The 24,514-nt window shown below is 41.2% G+C and overlaps 1 protein-coding gene across 1 annotated transcript in view; it reads right to left on the reverse strand.

Annotated features, from left to right (window-relative positions):
• Xpr1 (xenotropic and polytropic retrovirus receptor 1) overlaps positions 1-24,514 on the reverse strand; it is a 139,317-nt gene that overhangs the window by 5,399 nt on the left and 109,404 nt on the right. The window contains 3 exon segments of the mRNA NM_001105992.1: positions 2,450-2,589; positions 5,359-5,525; positions 23,331-23,525. Of these exon segments, the coding sequence (NP_001099462.1) occupies positions 2,450-2,589; positions 5,359-5,525; positions 23,331-23,525 (502 nt within the window).

Below are 24,514 nucleotides of genomic sequence, written 5' to 3' on the forward strand. Positions count from 1 at the left end.
ACACACACACACACACGCACACACGCACGCACGCACGCACGCACGCACGCAGTCACACTCTACTGTAGAATTGGCTTGTCAATCTTCGCACATATACCAATCTCTCACTAGAGTTGTTTCTGGGTGCTTTAATGAGCCTGTGTTATTAATTGCCCAACCAGGTACTGTTAACAATGACTTTTCCCACATGCAGCAGGGCCCTCCCTCTTATTCTATTATTGTGTTAAATTACACCAATTAATTTTTGAACACTGTGGTAGTTTGAATGAGAATGGCTCCCACAGGCTCATATATTTGAATGCTTGGTCCCCAGTTGGTGGTACCGTTTAGGAAGGATTAGAAGGAATGGCCTTGCTAGAGAAGGTGTCACTGGGGATGGGCTTTAGGTTTCAACAGCCCATGGCCAGAGCCAGTCTTGCTTTATCTGCCTGCTGCCTATAGATCAGGCTGCAGCTCTCAGATACTCTGCCTGCACTGTGACTGCTGCCATGCTCCCTGCCATGGTCACACACCGACCCTCTGAAACTGTAAGCAAGGCCCCAGTCAGATGCTTCCTTTTATAAGTTGCACTGGCAAGGTGTCTCTTCACAGTAAGAGAACAGCAATTAAGAAGATTTGTGTAAAAAGAAACAAAAAACAAACAAACAAACAAAAAAACCAGTAAAAATTTGACTTCAACTATTTGGAAGAATTCTCTTAGTCTGGAGTTTTCTTCATGGAAAGTATTTTGATATGGATTCAAATTTTGATGTCTTCAAAACAAAAGATATCGATTTCTCAGCTTTTCCATTTTCTTATTGATTACAGTAAACTATGGTTTTGTTTGTTTGTTTTGAGGAATTTGACTATTTCATCTGATGGTACTTACGGTCCCTTTAAAAACCCTTCAGAAGCTGGCCCTGAAGACAAAGGCACAGGTGAGCCACCCTGAGGCTGTGAGAGCAGGAGCTGGCCCAGCCTCTCACAGGCGGCAGCACTTGGGAGCTTGGTGCCCATGCCTTGCCTGGGCAGCACAGTGGAGCTAGCTCTGGAGGAGTGGGTGTGGGTAAGTTGGCCTTGAGGGCATGGGCAGCAATCAGGAAAGCTAGGCAGGAAAGCTTTCTCTGCTTCCTGCGGGTGGCAGCACTGGATGGCCTAGCTGGGGCAGTGCTGGAGAGCTCGTCCTGGTGGTGTGGTCAAGGGAGAGTCGGCAGGCTGACCAGCTCAGCTATCATTCAGGCCCAGGTCCAGGGCTTTGAGACTTCCCACCCCAAATCTATATCATCTGTGAACTGTTGATGAGCATAAAACCAAGGATCAATCCCACTGATCCAAAACCGCAGGATCTCCATGACACAGGGCAACAACAGGATATTTGAGAGGAGTCCTGGGTAGAACCCAATATTGATGCTGTCACAGAAGACAGAGGCCTCAGACCAAACCAATGCCTTCTTCCAGTGAACGTTTGCAAGTGAAGATGAATGGACAGAGAATATGCTATGGGACTCTGTGACGTACAAGAGTCATTTGTTAATATCCCGCTGCACACTTGCTTTCTCTTCTGGTGATTCCTAATCTATGTCTTCCCTTCTCTTGGGTTTGGTTTGTCGTTCTGTTTCTATTTGTCTACTCTGTTAAGCTTCTGCTTTCTGATGCACACACTTAAGGTTATGCTGCCAGGGGCTCTTAGCTGTACTCTGCACCTCCTCTTCCCTGTCACTTTCAGTTTTCTTATAACTTTAACCTTGACTCCCCCAGGCATTAGCTGTCACCATGGTCTGAGTCTGAACTCTCCAAGGGCTCATGTGCCGAGTCTCTCAGTATTACTTTGAAGACCGTGGAGCATGCAGGAGGTAGTGCACGGCCACACAAGGTCACTTGGAAGCATGAGCCTCCACCACATGCTGTTACCATGCCGTCGTGTTATCATGCCATGGCTCCCATGGACTCAAACTCTCAGAAACCTTCTCTCTATCCTGTGCTTCTTGGCTCTCTCTCACAGTAGAAAAAAAAAAGCAGCAGATGTTTGGTTCATTTCTAAATGTCTGCTATTTTAAAATCTATCCTTTTGTGATGATGATGATGGAGGAGGAGGAGGAGAAGGAGGAGGAGGAGGAGACAATCTCATTATCTCTGGCTGGCCTAGAACTCGTTATGCAAACCAAGTGGCCTTGAACTCACAGTGATATAGATATACACACACACTACACACACACACTTGCCTCTGCTTTCCTGAGTGCTTGAACTATGCCCAAATAAATTTTTTATTACATTTATCTTGTGTGTATATGTGTGAACCTGCATGCCATGGCTCGTGTGTGTTGGTCAATGACAACTTCCCCTCTACATGCGGGACCTAGGATCAGACTTAATAGTAAGTGCCTTACCTGCTGAGTCAGCATGCTGGCCTAGCACTTGGCATCTTTTAAAAGAACCTTTGGTAGATTGCTCAATAGTTGTTTTTGCTTACCGGAAAACCTCAAGGGGGGCAAAGACAGTAGCTATGATATCCCCAACATGAGGCTTAAAAGTTGTAGCAGTAATAGAGATCTGGATAGTCCAGGCAAAGCGCAGAATCACGTCTTCTACGATGGCACAGTAGTAGTAAGCCTGGGAACACAAACAAACAGCAGGTTTTTCTCACACAGACTCAACAGTGTACCGGCTGCTGAGACGTTACCTGTCCCAGCGCAGACTCATGGGGAACGTTACATAGGTTTAGCTTTCTGTGAGTTCAGAGAGCCTTAACAAATACCACTGATGCTCACGCTGTACTCAGCTTAGACTGTAAGCTAAGTGAGGACGCTGGGGAGCCGAGACCGCACTCGAGGAGAAGCACAGGAAGACGATGGCTACGTCACTAGCACTGCAGGGAACGACAGATCCACTAACGGTACCATCTGTACTTAGAACTTCAAATCTCTCCAGCCCACACATAAGTTTTGCCTTTTATTTTTGATGTTGGAAAATAAAACGAGGCTTAGATTTCAGAAGCATCACTGATCATAGTATCCAGCTAATGCAGTTTATCCAAGAGTCTTAAATACACAACTGCCAACAGATCCCAGAACACACAAGTTACTTATTACTAAGCAAAATTAGTACTTTAAAGTGTATTTCAAGGCTGTGACATTTTGGTAACTAGAACTCCTATGTACTAAGCTGTAGTATTTATTTAATTTACTGTTTAAAAGTATTCTTCTTTTATGTGTGTGAGTGTTTGCTAGCATGTACATGTACAGCATGTACTATGTGTGTGCCTGGTCCCTTTGGAAGCCAGGAGAAGACAATGGGTCCCTGGCATTGGAGTTACAGGTAGCTGTGAGCTGCCATGAGGTACTGGGAACTGAACAAGGTCCTCGCCAAGATCAGCAGGTGTCCTTAGACACTGAGCCATTCCTCCAACCCTATTTTATTTAATTTTAACAAAGTGTATTCATCACCACTAGCAGGTTAACAAGAACCTACAATCAGTCCCCTTGTCTTGCTTTGTCCACTCCCTAGAGACAAACATTTGTAATTATCCATCCCATTTGCCTCCATAATTTTAAATGTTTTGATTAGTCAGTTTTGAATATTATCAATGAGCTGACGATTAGTTTTTAAATAAAAAATTTAAGCCAGCATGAATCAGCAATAGGTTTCAGTAGGGCATCTCCACAGTCTTCATTCTGAATTCTTCAGATTCATTCCTGCCCTCTTGCTCTGACCCCTCTTCTTGCCCCACAATGGCTCCTCTTCTATTTTCATGTCACATGTGGTCATCACTCCCATCCCCTCCTGCCTGAAGGTCTCTTTTTAACCCTTTCATGGTCCCCTTCCTAGTTTCATTACACACACACCCAACCTAGGTTCCCCATTGAGAGGAGGCAGGCAGAATTAGTATGAGGACTGTAATAGGATTTCAGAATGAAGGTAAACTGGACTGCACAAATGGCTTATTCACTTTTTCCTTATAAATTTGCAATTATATTTCAAGAAAGTATAACTTTATTTTCTAGAGCATTAAAATATGTAATAATAAAGAAACTGACTGACAGAATCTATTCGCTAATCCCACTGTATGGAAGTCAATAAATGAGAAGTCTATGACAGAAAACAAACTAACATTGATACAGAGACACTGAACTTACAGTCAGCACAAGAAACAAATGTGTCGCGGTGTTTACCAAACACCACAACAGTCATAAAGAGCACACACATGGTGAACATGAAGCAGCTTTACCTGACCTTCCTTCCTTCCTTGCTTTCTCTCTCTCTCTCTCTCTCTCTCTCTCTCTCTCTCTCTCTCTCTCTCTAAAACGGTTCTAGGGACTGAAATCTGCACCCTGTGCCTGCTTGTGCCTGCATGCTGTCAGCTGGCCCTGCCCCTTGTTTCCCTTTAGTTGACAATTATAAAAAGTATGTTCAATGCTCAGTGATGTTTCCTAAATTCTCATGTGAGGATCAGTGCTTTCACGCAAGGGCTCACCCGAGGCCCCCATGCACACAGCGTCCTGCTCACTCATACTGCTCCCGTCCCTGCAGGCAGCTTTCTCTACCCAGCACCCCACAGTCACATATTTTTCAAAACACAAATCTGACATAATGGTGACATTTTGGTATAGGTCAAAACATTAACTCAGGCTTAGAGAGATGGCTCAGCAGTTAAGAGCACCGACTGCTCTCCCAGAGGTCCTGAGTTCAAATCCCAGCAACTACATGGTGGCTCACAGCCATCTGTAATGAGATCTGATGCCCTCTTCTGGTGTGTCTGAGGACAGCTACAGTGTACTCACATACATGAAATAAATATATAAATCTTTAAAAATTATTAACTCAATCTCTATGCTATCCACAGCAGAACTTTAGGCCAATAAAAATATCAAGAGCTAATGTAGTCTAACACCCTTACCTTTGAGAATCTTCTGCGGTCTGGCTGTCTGAATGGCCTAGTTGGTGTACAGCTGGGATTGGATACAGACAGCTAGATTCCCAGTTCATGGCTTAATGTTTTCAAGATCTAATCACCACATTTACCTTTACTAAATCATCTGTGTAAGGATACTTGTTCTTTTAATTTAAAATTCAGCTTCTCATACCCCTGTAATTCTAATAGTCAGTAAAATCCTAAAATAATATATTACATATAAAATATATTATATACAATATATAACATATATATTTTTCTCCCACTCTGATTGGGTTGGCACTCACTTCTAACAAATGTCCCACTGCATCTACTACACAGCAAACAAACAAGGTAAGTTTTTTTGTGGACTAGATTGGTATCTTGGATAATTGTTTTGTAATCATATTAGTTAACTAGACGTATGTCAGTACTGCTGTATGACCTAACTACAGATATATCTAAGATAAGTGTGAACATTCCATACTTACTTTTTGAGGGTATACAATTTCTTCCCGGAGGAAAGTGTTTTCTCCTGCATTCTTATCAAAGAGACCCCAGTCCATCTTGAGATCCCAGATGAGGGTATAGCAGGAACTGATGATACAAAAGACGACCCACAGGTAAAAGAACACCATGGTGTCAGAGTGACCTCGTTCTGGAGAAAGAGGAGGGAAGAGCAAAAGGGAAGGAGATTGCTAGATTGAATTACAGTTCCTTAGTAAGACCAATTAAAGAGATTCTTCACAAAGCCATAAAGAAATCAAACTGTTAAAATAAACATCCTTAAAAGAATCATTGTCAAACAATGGTTAATAACAAATATGACTTCTCTGAGGTGCCACAACAATCACTGAACTAACAGTATACAAAATTATACAAATGTTTACTAGGGGTCTGTAACACTTCAGTGTACTCTTTGGATGTCTAAACCTGAAATTTAAACTTCTACCACTAGGTGGCAGCTTAGGGTAAAAGATAGGGGAAAATGCAGACACATCAGGAAGAGCCTGCACCACTGTCTCTCCAAGAGCTCCTGGGGTGTTTTTGACTTGGAGCCTCCTTCACACACTGGATCATCAAGAGAAAGTGCTGAGAACACAACAGAGGCTGTGAGGAGGCACTTACTTGCCCTTTATGTTTATGGAGCCGAGCTTCCCTCAAGCTATAGAGTTCCATGACTTTCCCTCCCCCTCTACCCCCCACAGAGACATCACCCATACGAAGGCTAAACTGTCTTTATGCTGGAAACTTTCGGCTTTATTCTGAGAACACAATAAAGCACATTAAATCAGAATAAAAATACATTGTAAACATAGTTATACAATTTAATCTTTTTGGTTTTGAGTGCCCTGTTTGTTCTCTGAAATCCTCCTCTGGTAACTTCCTGAGTCCCCATGATGTTCTCCAGTTTCAAGATATGGCTAGATAACCAATAAGCTGGTTCTGAATTACCAGGAAAAATAATGGTGCACATGATCTAACTTCAAAAAGTTTTAAATTTTGGTCAGTTTCTCAGACTGTCTCATGCATTCTCCACAATTTGTCCTATTAAACAAGTATTTACTGATCATTTTAAAGTTATTAATGAGTTGAGTATGGAATGATCCAAAGGTAACTGGTAATTTGCTGAGTGACAGACGTTTGCTACATAACTGAAGCTGAGTTCAAATGAAGTACAAGGAGCTGCAAACACATCAAGGAGAATGGGAGTTTCCCACAGAAGGAAATGCACATCCGCAGCATTTGTGGTATTTCTAGAAAAAGAAATAAACAGTATCGCGAAAGCTAGGAGGATAAAGTGAGGTCATTCAAGGTTGAAGACATTTTTGAAAAGGCTTTAGGTACAAAAGTGTGTTATGTTTAAAAAGTTGTTTACATCTAGGGCTTATAAGACATAAGACAACGTACAAGATAGTTTGTAACAACTTGGAATAACATTGGAAAAGACATAGGTCTTGACTTCTGAATGCCTTCTTGGGCCTTAGGATCATTATTTTAGTAAAATAAATGCTCAGACATTTGTTGACACCAGAATTGCACAGTCAGAAAGAACTGATACCTTGCAGGTCTAGAACAACTGGAGTCAGTATGTCTTATCTCATAAGATACATAACTGTTTGCTGAAACAATCATTATTAAATGGTAAGGCATATAAACTTATAACTAGGTATATGTTAAAATAATAGACACTCAGAATTTATCACTTCCTCCTGGTGTTAAACTCTGTTTTTCTCTACCCTTCCCAGGTTGCATACATTCTCTCTGCATGATAGAAACACTACATTGCTGGTCATTACTGTACATCTTCTTCCAACTCCACATGCAACAGTCAGTGGCTTAAAACTGGGTCTGATGGAAAAATTTATATCATGGAAATCAAGAAACACTACAACCCAGTGTTCCCAATCTATACTCCCACCCAAGAGCTGGTTTATTAAATAAATATACACCAGCATACCACTTACTTAGCTTCTTTTAGACAGTCAGTAGGAGGTAAAGGCAAATGATTCTAACTGGATCTATCAAAAAAAAAAAAAAGAAGAAGAAATAGAAGAGGAGGAAGAAGAAAAAAGGAGGAGGAGGAAGAAAAGAAAGATCAGAACAGAACAGAAATGCTCTGTTTGGATAGGAAACAATCTCCAGGTTTAAATTATAATCACTGTGGTTATTTGAATAGGTTTGGCCCAACAGACTGAAACCTTGGTCCAAAGAGAGTGGCACTATTAAGAGGTGTGGCCTTGTTGGAAGAAGTGTGTCACTGTAGAGACAGGCTTTTAGGTCTAATACGTTTACTCTAGGCCCAGTGTAATATACAAGTTTCCTTCTATTCCCTGTGGATCAAGATGTAGAACTCAGAGCTCCTTCTCTAGCATCAGTCTGCCTGTACTCTGCCATGCTTCCCACCATGATAATGGATTAAACTTCTGAAACTGTAAGCCAGCCCCAATTAAATGTTTTCCTTTATAAGAATTACTGTGATGGGGGGTTGGGGATTTAGCTCAGTGGTAGAGCGCTTGCCTAGCAAGCGCAAGGCCCTGGGTTCGGTCCCCAGCTCTGAAAAAAAGAAAAAAGAGAAGAATTGCTGTGATGATATTGTCTCTTCACAGCAATAAAGTACTGAGAAAGTTATAAGAATTTTCTTCAGAAGCATATTGGTCTAAATATTTATATTAGAACACTGAATTTGAATCTAAGTGTCTAACACATAATTAGTTATCTAGGTATATTTGGATTTGTTCAGAGGTCAGCTAAGTAGTAGGAATTATCAGCTTCACGGATTCATTAAAACATGCTCACAATTTATCTACCAAGGTTTGCAAAAATAAAGCAAATTCAGGAATGGAATGAAATCCAGTCTTCATTATTTAAAAAATAAGATGAACATAGAGATTAAAAGACAAGATATTTGGTGATAAATTATATTAGCAACTTTTAAAATGAAATGTTTATGATAAGCCACGTAATCTACAAATTTTCTTCCAATTTTTCTAATAATAATGCTATATTAACTAGCTTGTTCGTAAGTGAGGCCTTGCACAGAATAACAGGTATATATTCAGCAAGTCACACACTGGTGTTGTCAAGTGAGCATAAGTGGTATCAAGTCTTATTACTGAAAGCGGATGCTCTTTATTAGTTACTGAAGAAATAAATATAAGTTATTATCAGAGGAAAATAAATTAATACTGAAACAAAACACAGTATACTAATCTTCCTGCACTTCTAGATTTTTGTCTTTATAACACAATTGTTAAGATGGTGTGAGCAGCTTCCTCTCCCTAAGCCCATTTATTCTATGAAACTTATAGGAGAAACACATGTAGATGTACTGACTTTTAAATATCTTCACAGACTATTCCAGAGTAAGTAATATTTTACCTCAGATTTCAATGATGCACCCATGCTACATTTGGGTCTCACTTTTTATCTTCCCTATTTCCCAAATAAAGAATGTTCCTCCTTTAAGTCCTCCTTCTTCTTTGGTATTCAGAGGACATACTGGAAGGATGCTGCCACCACTTTAGGCAAGCAATTACACCTTATTCTCTCTTGGCTTACCCTGCTAGTCCACTTTAGTAATGGTAAGAATCACAGAAAATCAACTCATTGCTATTCTACTAGAGGAGTCTCTCTCTTACACATCCTCCACATTTGAAACAGAATATATGGAATAAATTTATAGAACTGACATCTATTGAATTTAAAATAAAAATAAATTTCATAAGAGTTGCGGAGCCACAGCCATGATAGGAATGAAAGTGAAATAGGAAGGGAGAGGAGCGAAAGGCAGGACGCCAGAGCATCACACTGCAATCCATCTCTTTTCAAAGGGTACTTAAAGGGGCAGCATGTGAAGGGTGTCTTTTCTCTCAAAAGTCACCTACTCTGATAATTACCACTTTTTAACCCAAATTTAGATAAAAAGTAAAATGGAGCAGACATTGTTTTCAAAGTCCAAACTTTGGAGTAAGCTGAATTATGCCTGAGATTTGCACCTAAAAAATTTTGCATTTATTCCTATAGCCCCCCCAGATCAAACCACTGATTTTTGAGATTACTACTGTTCTCTGAGAAATGAATATACAGAAAATCTGCAACATGTAATAACGTAAAAGCCATATGACCTCAGAAGAAATTATAGCCCATATTCTGACTAGTTATATGCTGCATGACACCCTCACAATGACAGGCAGCAGCAGTGGGCACAGCTCCAGCAGTCATGAGTTCATGACTTCCAGCAGCTGGTCCTCCACAGTGCACACGCTATGATGTGTGGTCGGCTAAGTGCATGAAATCCACTTGGACCGACCATATTCTCAGTGCGCATGAGTTACAGGGCACAACTTTCTCATCTGTCAGAAGTACTGGTGATCAGTCACTGGTCATCAGTGAGTTTTAGTGCACATACGATTGCACATGGTACTCCTTAGGTGATGACCATCTTCATCTTGGAGTGTGAAAAGCAGCATTCTCATTTTCATTCACAGTTAAAGATACTACAATCCTAGAGACAGGAGGTACAAAAATAACTGGTTCTGATCTGAGTTGGAATCCAGACTCTGTCACTTCCCAACCTTATGGTTACAGCAGACTTGTACTCTTACATAATTGAGACTAAAATGGGGCTAACTAGGCCTAAGAATAAAAGAGGAAAAGGGAAATAGCAATTCTATTCAGACACTTTTGTACCTCAGAGCATGCTTCCCTGAGCCCCTCTCACATTTAAAGTGAAAAGGAAGTTCTAGGAGTATGGAGTACCATTAAAAATATTTCTACGATAATACAGGAAATAATTTTAAACCATACATAAGGGAGCAGCTCTGTGGTAGAGCAACACTCGGCCTGTGTGAGATCTGGACTTGACCTTCACATCAATAAAAACCCAGCTGGTGGGGATGTGAGCAAGGGGAACATTCCTCCATTGCTGGTGGGAGTGCAATTTGGAGGTTTCTCAGAAAACTGGGAATAGTTCTAACTCAAGACATAGCTATACCACTCCTGGGCATATACCCAAAAGATGCTCCACCATCCCACAGACACTTGCTCAACTTTATTCATAATAGTCAGAAACTGAAAACAACCTAGATGACCCTCAGCTGAGGGGTGGATACAGAAGACACATCTACACAATGGAATACTATTCTGCTATTAAAAAAAAGACTTCATGAATTTTGCGGGCAAATGGGTGGAGAATATCATCCTGAGTGAGGTAACCCAGTCCCAAAAGGACATGCCTGGTATATACTCACTTATAAGTGATATGAGCCATAAAACACAGGATACTCATGCTACATTCCACAGACCAAAGAAGCTAAACAAGAAGGAAGGCGCAGTTGAGAGTGCTTGACTCTCGCTTAGAAGGGGAATAAAAAGTCATTAGTCAGACGGAGAGGGAACTGGGTGGAAGAGGGGATGAGAAGGGGAACGGGGGGATTCAGGATCAGGTGTGGGGAGGAACAGGAGGGATGGACAAATGGCCATGAGAATGAGTGGAAATCTGCAACTGCAGGGGTAGGGGTGGGCAACTCCAAGATGAGACAGACCTGGGATAAGGGAGGTGCCCAAGGTCAATGGGAGCATCCTTAGCTGTGACTCCCAGCACTGGGGATATGGTACCCAAAGAGGCCACCTCCTGTAGCCAAGGCAGGAACCTCGGTGGAACAACAGAGACACCATCCCATCCATAAAACTTGACCAACATCTATCCTGTCTTCAAGAAATGCAGGGGCAGGGGATGGATCAAAGACTTAGAGGATGGCCAACCAATAACTGGCCCAACTAGAGATGCACCCCACGGGCAAACACTAATCCCTGACACCATTAATGATGCTCTGTGGTGCTTGCAGACAGGAGTCTAGCATGGCTGCCCCCTGAGAGGCTCCACCCAGCAGCTGACTCAGACGATGCAGAGACCCACAGCCACACAGTGGACGGAGCTTGAGGACTCTTATGGAAGAGCAGGAGGAAGGATCTGGGGACCAGGAGGGGACTGGAACACCAGAAAAAGACCAACAGAAGCAACTAACTTGGACCTTTGAGGCTCTCAGAGACTGAACCACCAACGAAAGAACATACACAGGTTAGACCTAGGCCTCCCTGCACAAATGCAGCCTGGACTGCATGTGGGTCCTGAACAACTCGGGGTGGGGGTTCCCAAAAGCTGTTGCCTGTATGTGGGATATGTTCTAGCTGGGCTGCCATGTCTGGCTTCAGGGGCAGTGGATATGCCTAGCCTTTTAGAGATTTGATGTGTAAGGGTAGGAGGATACCCAGGAGGAACCCTACCTGGTCAGAGGAGAAGGGGTTGGGGAATGGGGAGAAGGAATGTGGGAGGAGGTGACCAGGAGAGGGCAGTGGGCAGGATGCAAAGTGAATTAAGTTAAAAAAAAAAGTAATAATAAAAGGGGGAAAAAAAAAAACAGCTGAGAGGTGGTGTCACATGTCTTTAATCCCAGCACTTAGGAGGCAGAGGCAGGCAGTATATAAGTGATAAGTGGGTTCAATATAATTCTAAAATTAGTAAAAGAACGCAAAGAAATTAAAAGAGGCAAAACAACCTGGAAACGAATAGTAAGGTAGGGGGAATCAGTTTACCAAATTGAGATTTAATATGCAGTTCCAGTATTGGCAAACACGAAACACAAAGGAAGAATCTGGGAATGGACCCCACCGCCCCCAAAATGCCTAATTGATCTTGAAAGCTGACATTCAATAGAGCAGAGACAGGTTTTTGCAATAACGTTAGTGCTACTCAAACTAACGGTCATAGATCTGTCTAATAGAAACATTTCAAAACTTATATAGATATTCAATCAAAATAGATCATGGACTTACCTGTAAAACAAGAAAATAGGACACTAATAAAAACGTAAGACTGAGATTAAAAAAAAAGAAAAAGAAAAAGAAAAGAAAACTTCAGACCTAGGCCTAGGTAAAGAGTCATTCACACAAGGAAATATTGATAAACTAAACTTTGCCTGTTAAAGGCCACGTTAGGAGGAAACGCTGCAGCAGAAGCTTATTTGTGTAGCCCTGGCCAACATGGAACTCTCTGTAGACCAGACTGGTCTCAAACTCAGGGAGACACCTGCCTCTGCTTCCCTAGTGCTGGGGTTAAAGGCATGGGCCACCACTGCATGGCTGGGATAATATATATATATTTTTTAAAACTACCAGATTTTAAAAACTACCAGATATATATAAAGAACTCAACAAATTAAAAAACTAATAGAAAATTCAACCAAAGGTGGATTAAAAATATACACTGAGAACTCATCAAGAAACAAGAAGTTCCAAATGAAATGTCTAAATTCCAAATTAATCATCTAGCAGAACAGCACCTGTGCTTGCAAACTGCTCTGCAGAGTGACAGACAGTGAAGCGACCTCTGATCTACTGAAGTTCTCCACAAGTGTGCTAAAAACAAGACAAAACTCCTTTCTGGGACTGGGCCAGGGGTTGAGATCGCTGGCTGTTTGTCTAGAGGACCCAGGTTTAATTCCCAGCATCCATATGGTTGTTCACAACTACCTAAAACTCCAGTTCCAGAAGGTTCCATGCCCTCTTCTGACCTCTAAGGACATCAGGCTCACACATGGTGCAGACATACATGCAAGCACAACGTTCACATTCATAAAAATATTAAAAAGAAGAGAGAGACGTTCTTTAGTATTTTACTTGTGCTTTCTACATGCTTCTGTCACACCACGAAGCTCAACCAACCAAACTCAGACACAGGAGTCTTACACAGAAGTTAAATCTTACAGGTAGAAAAGGAAGGGTATTCCACATTTATAAACCTATAATTTAGATTAGTGCCTCTTTCAGGGTAGCACAGTTCATAAGGGAGCAAATTAAGCCAGTCCCACTCTGTCTATACTCCCAAGGCCATGTTCCAGCTCTTGACACACGAGTGCTTTTCACTCAAATGCTTCTTTAAAATTCTTTCTGGCAGAGGACTTGGTTAAATTGAAAGAGGGAGGTAATGAAATCTTACTGTAGCAATACAAAATTAGGTGGGAGATTTAAAAAAACCAATTAGAAACGTGTAAGTAGTGTTTGTTTGAGGAGGAGGACTCGGGTGGGGAGGTGTTTGAGACAGGGTCTTGGTGTGTAGCTTTGGCTGTCCTCAAACTCAAAATCCTCCTGACTTGGGCTCTCAGGTGCTGGGATTACTGGCCTGTGCCCCCACGCCCACCTGTGAAGTTCTTGATATAGGAAACAGAATAGTGTGTGTGTAAGTGTCAGGGACAAGAAGGACCACCCAGCAGTTTCTACACTTTGTATCAGTTTTCTTTGCTTAGTCTTTCTGTACCAGAGATGAAATATGTTGAGTAGGTTATAATATTTCACTTTATTTGGAAAGTGTTGATTCCCCTTGTGTAAACAGGTAAAAATTTTGCCTTTAAAGAAGATATGCTCTAGGATCTCCTTCAAAACCATTAAAAAAATATGTACCAAGCTCTGAGAAGCCTGCCTGACTCATGCAAATGCTATGTGTCAATGAAATATTAGGTGATGACTAGAGTTTTCTTTTCTTTTCCACTAAATAGAACAGAAGTACTATTTTACTGTATGAAACAAATTTTCTTTCAAAGTTTCAATGAAAATCATATACTGCATACTATTCAGAATATCACTGAAGAGGCCAAGGTGTAGCTGAGTATCAGGATATGCTTAGCATGCTCAAGGCTTTGGTTTCAATCCCCAGCATGTGTATGTGCCATGTGTGCACATTTTTGTCCACTACATTCTAAGAGATATATAGTGACATGTCTTATTTATTAGCATAATAGCCAACTTCCTAATTTTTCCAACACTTCCTTTAAAATGTATTTTATTGGGGCTGGACGGATGGCTCGATGTTAAGAACACTGGCTGTTTCTCCAGAGGACCTGGGTTTAATTCCTAGGACTCACGTTGCAGCTCACAACTGTCTGCAACTCCAGTTCCAGAAGAATCTGAATACACACACACACACACACACACACACACACACACACACACACACACATCTCCATCCCCACATGAAAGGGAGGCAGAAACAGACTGCACAAAGTTGTCTTCTCATAGCACATGCACATAACGGCGCACACAGAGCCCCCATTACATATACAATAATAATGAAATAAAAATGTACAAAGAACATAATGCTAGGCAAATTAAACATACTAGCTAAATCATTTCCCACTTGAAATAGCTCTAATTCAGAGATCACTTATTCCCTGGCAGAGGGAGGACTTACTTTCCTATTGGAGCGGACTCCACACTGCCTGAACCAATGCTGTGGCCATTAGTGGGACGGGCAAGTTCCTGGCTCGGCACTCAGTGGATGTGGTGATTAGGACAAGGAAGCAGGAAATGGGTGTATCTTCTGATAAACACACCTTGCATTATTCTTGCTCACTGTACTTCTGTGCTTTCTCAAACACAGCTGTTACATGGAATGACAAGCTCAACACCGTATCTGATTGGTTCTGTTTTGTTTACCTAGATTTTAACACTGTGACATTGGGTAGTACTCAGGGCATTCGGCAAGCTTAGAAAGAAGACTAGTACAACAGAAATGATCACAAGGCCTTGAAGTGAATTCTAGCACTGTTATCCACTTGGTAGTGTGGGTTTTGAAGTTCAGTCTTTTATGCATATTCATACCCTTGGTTCTTCTACTTCCTAGCTGGGGGGCTTGGGCAAATATCTTAACCACTGCTTTAATTCCCTTCCCTATAAAATGAAGATTAAGTGTTTGTCTCTCTCAAAGACTCTCTCCTTGACTTGCTTAGCTAAGTTTCTTAAAGCTCTCCCGGCCTCAATCCTAGCCCTTGTGCTTTATACACGGGGTCTGTATCACCCAGCCGTAACAAGCACCTTGCTAAGGAAGCCTAGACTGTGCAAACCCAACATACATCGGAGCACCTACATCTGTCTTCAGTAAGAATCTGTCAGGTTGGCTTAGCCAGGGTGTCTAATCCAATGTTTTCTTTTAGGAATTTCCTTTCCTTAACTTCTTGGCTATAAACTCTCATTTCTTTGTTACTGATGTAAGTGGAGTTGCAAACACAGGAAGAATAATGGTCACTTTTCCTCAATTGCAATGTTTCTCAATAAAATGCCACCTTAAGAGCTGCCTAGTTCTGCTCTTCATACCCAGGGCTGCTCTGAGTAAAGTTAATTAGTACATGTTAAATACTTCAAACAGTATTTAGCCACGGACACAGTCCGTAAATATCACATTTGATATCAGTACTTTTTGTGCTTCTTCTGTGTGCATAGAGGCCAGAGGACAATGTTAGAGGTCCTTCCTCAGGGACATCCATCTTTATTTACCCCCTGAGATAGGGCCTCTCTTACCCTTAAACTTGCCAAGTAGGTCTGGTTGGCTGACCATCGAGTTAGTTCCATTGATCTACCTGTTTCTACCTGCTCAGTACTGGGATTACAAGCATGTGCCAGCACACCTGACTTTATATTGTAATAATGTCACTACACATTCTTCACCTCTCCTTGCGGGTGATGGCATTATCCTTTGGCAGGCTACCATGTGATGTTTCATGTCCTGCAGCTGCTAAATCTATTGTAAACCTGTTACACGCTTTCATTTTCTTACTGTAGAATGCCATAAGCATGTCTTAACTTTCCCCAAGTTCTCTTCTTATTCTAGTTATGGAAAGGGATTTACTAGATGAGACAGGGTTTCTCTGTGTCAAATTCACTCTGTAGACCTGGCTGGCCTCCATCTCAGAGATGTGTCTCTGCCTCTGCCTCTGCCTCTGCCTCTCTGCCTCTCTGCCTCTCTGCCTCTCTGCCTCTCTGCCTCTCTGCCTCTCTGCCTCTCTGCCTCTCTGCCTCTGCCTCTGCCTCTGCCTCTGCCTCTTAAGTGCTGGGATTAAAGACATGAGCTACCACACCTGCCTAGAAGACATTCAGCTGCCTGAGAATGAATGCTCACCGCCCTGTACCTTTACTGGCACTGACACTGTCACCCAGCAGATATTACCTTAACTTGCATTTTCTGCTACTAGTGAACTGAAACACTGCTCATGTGCTTATTCTGCAAAACTATGGTTAAGACCTTTGCCAATTAAGGAGTCAATTTGGATTGTTTTCCATGTAGAGGTCAGGCTGCAGCTGAAATATCATTCCTTTCAGCTACCCATTCCCAAGGCAAGAGTTTTCTTTGCCTCAGTGATGACGGGTTTGGTGATGGCTTTTGCGTTAGGCAGGGCAGGCTTACTTTGGACCTGCTGTGTGATTTCTTAGGCGGCAAGAAAAGAGGCTTTAAAAGCATTTGTGCTATAGGACTTGCTTTCCTCAGTGCCACACGGGGAGCTTCCCTTGGCAAGGCTTGCTTCATGGGGTGGGGCTCCAGAATGAACACACATGGAACAGCCCCACTCCCAACTGACAGTTAAGAGCTAAGCACAGATAAAACAGGGCAGAAGCAGTTCTACTGGACGAGCTCAACCTACTCCAGTGAGATTCCAGCTGACCTAAAGAGGCTCCAGCAAGAATAAGTTACAATTATTTAAGTTACAAAATTTTGGGTGGACTTATATGTGGCAACAACAGCTGATGAGTATTCTTACTATGGTGAACAATAAAACTTGAAGAGACTCATAGACAGTCTCGTCTGCTCCCAGAGTACCACATATAGTAGAAATGAGGCCTTATTGTCTATTTGCCTGCTCATTGCTTCTGCCTTTTCTTTTGCAGCTAAAATATGTCAATATAATAAATTCATTGGTTTTCACTGATAGCATCAATATGAAGTTATATGTATAGATTAAAATGAAAATTTAGGATTCTACCAAGTCTCAACTTTCTCTCCAATCAGACATTGTTGTATAAGTTGAATTCAAATAATAATCACCTTTGCTTCCTTCAAGCATCAAAAATCTTACAACTTCTGAACAATAAAGCATTATAGATACTTTACAATCTTTAAACTATTTTGTATGAGTATTGCTAAAGCTACATAACTCATATTAAAATGCTGGGTTTTTTGTTGTTGTTTTTGAAACAGGGTTTCTCTGTATAGCCTTGGTTATCCTGACCAGGCCTTGAACTCACAGAGATCAGTGCCTCTGCCTCCCAAGTGTTGGGATTAAAGGTATGTGCCACCACTATCCAGTTGAAATGCTGTTTTTATTATAAGAACAATTAAGAAAATCAATGTGACAAGAGAAAAGAATCAAAACAGAATTAAGGTGTCAACACAGGTGTTACTTTTTACAAGTCTTCAGTGACAAAGAAGGTAAAGGTTTAATTTTTTTCAAAGCTATAATTAATATTATATAGAGAAAATATTTTTATTTTTTTATTTTTTGGTTCTTTTTTTCAGAGCTGGGGACCGAACCCAGAGCCTTGCGCTTCCTAGGCAAGCGCTCTACCACTGAGCTAAATCCCCAACCCCGAGAAATTATTTATACATGAGTTTATATATAAAAACAATTATAGCTGTTTAAAAATCAGCATAACAGCCGAAAATGGCAATTACTAATTAGGAAAAAACCCAGTATATTTATATTTTGGTTTCCTGGTATCAACAGGTCTTTAGCCAATTTTGTTGAGACAGATTGTAAATCAGTTTCTTCCCCTGTGAGGGCATAACAACAGAATATAATAACTTCCAAAAGAGTTAATGTTTTGAGCTACTTTCAATAGTAAGGCAAAAATGAGAACATTTATCCAAATGAGTTTTCTTTTGTTAATAGAACATATATCTTTTAAAGTTAATAGAACAAAAATTTCCCTAGAGAATTAAAAACCACAATTACCATTTCTATTATAGTATAAGCAGATTAAAATGTGGACTAGAAGCCTATTATTCAGGGCAGTAAAAGGGTAGCAACTGGCTGAACCCCAGAGAAGCAGCACTTCAGGACTAGGCGTGCTCACTCAGAATAATGAAGTGGCTACTTCTGCAGAGGTCCAGACTGGAGCCGAGAAAAACTCTCTGAGAGGATCAGCCTTCAGAGTGCACAAAGGGACCCAGACAAGAACTGGGCACCAGTAACATGGATGTGAGTGAGCTCTACAGACAGTCTCCTTCGAAAATATAATAGCTAACCCTATCTCACCCTAAGAAGTGTCAGCAAACATGAAATGTAAGTCCCCCACCCTCACCCCCTACCAATCCCTGTTATTTATGTGAACAGTAAGGTTCTAACTCCACTAGGAATTTAGTGTCTTACAGAGCGTTAGAAGCTACAATGCCACACAATGCAATGCAATACTCTCTCCTTACAATTTGTAGAAGCGATAGCGTCACACCTTTCTGCTCCTATACTTCCCACATACCTGTCTTTGCAAAGCAAAGCAATCTTAAGGGAACCAGAACCCATTTAAAATACTTCCCACCTCCTCCAATCCCAATTTCCAAGAAAACACTTGTAGGAGTTGTTTCAAATGTGGTCATGAATGAAATATGAATCTTTGAACACAGAGATTGGCTGCTAGCTGAATTCTTTTGTCTCCAAAAATCAATGATAGAAAATAACTTATTTCAATTAAGTTTCTTTTTTAATATAACAAAAGAGGCCAAATATTATCATGATTAATCTCCCTAGATAGGCTGCCTAACTCCTCACCTACAATGATCCTAGGTGCAGGGTAATGCATACACCTCTATCTTACAACTCATGCAGCATAAGTAAAAACAACCTCTGTAACAATTTTAAAAGTGCACTTAATACAATGCTGTTACTATGGTAACCCTGGCAGACTAGTTCTTTGAAAAGAATCACATCAGAGTCTGAACAAGGTTATGTCATGGTCTTTTACTCTTCTTTCCTCATAAATGTTTCTTTTGCAACAGCCTCAATAGAAAAGTATCTACATAATTAGTCATTTTGACTTGATTCTTTTGACTCAGTAATTATTTCTAAAGTCTTTGTTTTTTTAGGACACTGTCCAAGAAAATAACCTAACTAGGGCTGGGGCGATGGCTCAACTGGTAGAACGTCTGCCTAGCACACTGAAGCCCTGAGTTTGATGTCCGTCACCACATAGAACTGGTTGTTGTTGTTGCACATTCCTGTAATCCCAGCACTTAGGAGGGAAACAGAAAGAAGGGAGTCAGAAGTTCAAAGTCATGCTTGCTACATAATGAATTTGAAGCTAGTCAGACCTATGTGTGGCCTAGCCCTGTCTTTGTTAATTTTTATGTGAGACCTTGTCCTTTTGTTTGTTTGTTTGTTTGTTTTGTTCTGTTTTTTGTTTTCTCCTTCAAGACAGGGCTTTTCTGTGTAACTCTGTCTATCCTGGAATTCACTCTATAGACAAGGGTGGCCTTAAACTCAAAGATCTACCTGCCTCTGCTGGGATTAAAGGCATGCACTGATACCACCTGACATGAGACCCTATCTTAAAGAAGGAAAAAAAAGGAAGGAAGGAAGGGAGGAAGGGAGGGAAGGAGGGAGGGAAGGGGAAGAGAGAGGGGGAGGGGGAGGAAGAGAAAGAGAGAGAGGGAGGGAGATCTACCTGCCTCTGCTGGGATTAAAGGCATGCACTGATACCACCTGACATGAGACCCTATCTTAAAGAAGGAAAAAAAGGAAGGAAGGAAGGAAGAGAGGAAGGGAGGGAAGGAGGGAGGGAGGGGAGGAAGGGAAGAAGGGAGGGAGGGATATGAAACCTGATCACAATTCAAATGTCAAAATTTTGCCATCCCAAGTTCTAGACTTTTTGGTACAAAAATTATTTATGTATCCAATATGCAGCAATATTAAAATATTTAAAAAACTTTAGGGATATGATCAACAAAAATAATAAATGGCCACTCCATTTTTCTCTCCAGGGCATTCATGCAGCAAGCACACCTATAAAGTCTATACTGTGATTTCAGGACAATTCTTACTGATTCTGTGAAGTAAGTAGATATAGGTATTATTATCTTCACTTTAAAGATACAGCTATGTGTAAGACAAAACAGCCGTGACAAATGGGGTCAAGGGCAACAGAAGAAGGAAGCAGAATTACTTCTCCCTTACACTGCAAGGTGAGGCTGGATGAGCCCTGTGGCACAGTGACTGCCTGGCACACCGCACGCAGGGCCCTGAGCACGATCCTGGTATCACAAAATAGAAATAAAGAGCCAGGCAGGGCAACTCACATCTGTAATCCCAGAACTTGGGTGGTTAGGGCAGGAGGATCAGACCTTCATGGTCATTCTCAGCTACATGTGGTCTGAATGTCATCTTTTATCTGTGGCCTAGCAGGCTGTGTGAGAGATTTGTGCTATGGGTTTGTCTGATCACTGCTTATACAAAATAGTATAATAGAAGCCTTTCAAAAATATGTGGTTTTAAACCTCTATAAATTTACCATTCTAACCATTCCTTAGTATATACAGCTAAACAAAGCTCAATAATTTTAAGTCAGATATAAGAAAACTTCTCTTAGTACCTTGTAGTGAAAGAATATTGTAATCTGACTTTTTTTGTTTTTGAGAAAAGAATATAATTTACTATCAGTTTACATATATATGTAGCAGATAAGTCATCAATGCATCAAATATATCAATGTAAAACTGTACCACATTAAACTATAGTTAAATAGGAAATATATATATTTACTAGTACAGAACTGTTTCATTTAAAGATAAATTATGCTGGGTCAAACTTCTGTTCACATTCCCCAGCCCCCTGTGATACTGGGGACAAAGCATTCATTTCCACATAAGCCAACTATGCAAACACAGAGGTCAGAAAACAACCTGACAGAAGCAGTTCTTTTTCTCTACCATGGGTACTCAGGGACTGAACTCGGGCTGTCAAGTTTTGCTGCAGGTGCCTTTACTTGTGAAGCCATTTTGCTGGCCCATCCCAACCTTCTTTGTACTTTTTCTTACACCATGCTAAGGACTGAACACAGAGCTCCACACATGACAGGTAAGCTATATATTTCTTATTTTGAGACAGGATCTTACTATGTTGCTAGACTGGCCTGAACTCACTCTGTAAATAAGACAGGCCTTGGATTTGTGATCCTTTTGTGTTGTTAAAGGTCTTTATGTAAACGGAAGTTCCCTGGGGTGGGGGCAGTGTTAAAAAGATTCCACAAGGCTGAATCTCACGGCTGAGCTTTAAGATTGTAGATGGTGTGAATACCGGAATCAGACTACCTTAGACTGTCCCTTTGAAAGCCACTCACTGTCCACTCCTGTGCATGACCGTGCCTTTGACTATCCAGACCTGTCAAATGTGTTCTCTGTGTGTGTGCGGGGAGCTTGGCATCGGTGTCTTCCCAGGCATTCTCTACCTTATTTTTTGAGTCAAGGTCTCTGATTGAACCTGGAGCTCAGTGACATGATTACTATGACTGGCAAGCAAGTCACAGTGTCTACCTCCCCAGAGCTGGGTTATAGATGCTTGCCGCCATGCACAGCCTTTACATGGGTGTTGGGGACCAAGTTCACTACAGCCCTAAAATGTATGCTTAGCAGGGCACTAGCCCTTACCAACCTAAAAGCTAAACATGTTATCAGACGTCCCAGATCTATACAGAGTTTTGCTGTAGCCTGCAGTCACCACCAATGTGATAAATGCACTGATTTATGTTTTTCTTTGTTCTGTAACAAATAAAATATTATGTGATCTCCTCCAGTGGTTATAACCTGAGTCTGTGCTCCCAGGCTACTGCCACTTAGGTTTGCCTCAAGAACAAATTATCTCTTATTTCCTGAGGTGAGTGCTGTATTTTGTGTCAATAGCACCTAGTGGCAATTTTAAGCTTCTTAATGAATATATTACTAGTATAATCTATCCCAGCACTCATTTATACCTAAGATGGGAGGCAGATATTTCTGATAATTTAGTAAAAGAAGCCACATAGCATCTTGTACCAAATCAACTGTCAAATCTATAAATCATGGTGCATACTGGTATTGACTACTGGCATTCCTTAGCAAGAACTAAAATTATGGAAGTCGTGGCGATGTGTTTCCTTCACTGAGGTACTCAATTAAATTCTATCATTTAACAAGAATGGCTACATTTATCAATACTATTCTAGCACAGACTCTATGTCATAATGTGCATGCTCAGTGACACCAATATCACGGCACTAACAGTGCCCTCATCTGTCATGGCATCAGATACATGTTAGAGCAACAGTAGTTTTGTACTTCTGAATACATCTCCCAATAGAGCCTCACAGAAAAGGTTACTAAGAACAATTTACCTGAGTATTTAAAAAGCACTCTACTAGTCTGCATTAGTCACAGCTCTTTGCACTGTCTAAGGTGTGGGCTGATGCTGTCTATTCAGCAGACAAAGAAGGAATGCATTTTAGTACAAGGACGGGAAATCACTGATTGACAGTTCTTGGGAAAAGGTTAAAAATTCAAAAGGAGTGTCTGCATGTGGCTCTGAACTTAAAAGCTTTTTTTTTCTTCCCAACAGAAGCAGTAGCAAGTAATAGCAGGTTGCCATGGAGACGAGAAACTAGAGGGATCAGAGAACTCAATTTGCAGTTAAATGGGCTGGAAACAATCCTTACAAGTTGGTGAAAGAAAACGATTAAAAATATACTTGATTGCCAGAGGGATTCTTGTGCACCTAGCCATTTCTTAACCTCATTAATGAACAAGGAAATCTCAACCTCCCCACCCCACCCCCAAAAAACATCAACAACAACAACAAAAAAAAACCCCAAAAACCAAAAAACAAAAAACAAAACAAAAAAAAAAAACCACTCTAAACCACTAAATGAAAACCCAAGGCATCCATAGGTTAAAGCCACTAAGCATCAGACAGGATTGAAACAGCATCGCAATTCTTACTGAATGACTGCGAGTCTTATTGGTAATAACTGCTAATTGAAATGAGATTAAAACTGTATTCAAGGTTAAACTGAGATGACTGGGGTCTGGAGCCTCAGCAGAACCAGCAGCAGGGATGGCAGAGTCCAGGGCAACAGATTCCAGTAATACCGGCTCAGATGGGAGACGTCGGCATACCTTTGTGAGTGCTGTAAAGGGCTGCAAATGTCACGGTGAAGAAAGTCGTAGAGTATTTGCCAGCGTTTACTAGATGAGGAAAGGCTCTTCTTGTGTCACGGTACCGGCGCAGGCACTGGATGAATCGAAGCCAAGCAGGAATGCACTGAACAATGGCTCGCACACCGTACGTATATCCGTGGCAAAATTCTGGTTCTGTGAAGATTTCAAAGAAGAAGAAAAAAAAAATCACAATTCAAATAAATTAACTGTTCATACCATTTAGTCACACAGTACAACTACCCATCAGCATATCCATAAAACCCTAACCCATGGGTTCACAGTCACTTTCTCCTATGTAGACGCTCCTTGCTCAAGCTCTTTAGTGGCTGAGAAGCCGGGAGAAGCCAAGGCGACTACTGGGCAATGAACAACTACTGGGCAATGAATGGTTTTTGAGATTTCTGAATATCCTAGGACCAACTCGAGCGATTTTGCACTTTTTTCAAGTGTAATAAAACTATAAGAAAAGAGTCTATGAATAAAAGGAAAAAAAAACACATGCTTTGTTCTATGACTTTAAACATAGGAAAACGTAGAAATATCACGGGTACTGAGACAGCTTTGTAAGTGACAAGTCACTATAAACATACACCCAGAGCACGCGTTCTGTGGCCTCCTCCTAATCAGAGCAAGCTTATGGCTCATTATTGGTTTTTATGGCTGCTTTGCAGTAGTTTTTGTTTTGGGGACAGGATTTCATTTATACACCCCAGGCTGACCCACCATCCTATGGTTTCAGCCTCCCCAGTGCTGGGACTGCAGAGGCGTGGTGGGCTGCCACACCCAATTTGCCATTATCTTTTGTGAGTACATGCTAGATCGTCTACATTAGATCTTTGTTATGAATGCAAACTTCCTAACTAAATGAATGTGCGTCACCCAAGCATGGGTAAAGAGCCAGAAGGTCAGGACTCTGAACTGACCAGGATGTTCTTCCTCAAGGCACCCAACCTGATTCTAAGCAATCGGTACTTGGATCGCTGGCACCTACAATGGCGTCCTGAGCATTTCCATGAGGACAAGTTGCTGGCACTCTAGCAGCTGTGATACAGCTACCAACACATATGAACATTGAGAGATAACTGCAGAATTCTTTAAGTGTAAGTTGTAAATTTCTTGGCAAGTGGTTGACTAAAATCTTA

The sequence above is a fragment of the Rattus norvegicus genome, chromosome 13 (assembly GCF_021556685.1).
Source record: "Rattus norvegicus strain SHRSP/BbbUtx chromosome 13, alternate assembly SHRSP_T2T, whole genome shotgun sequence".
Lineage (NCBI taxonomy): Eukaryota > Metazoa > Chordata > Mammalia > Rodentia > Muridae > Rattus > Rattus norvegicus.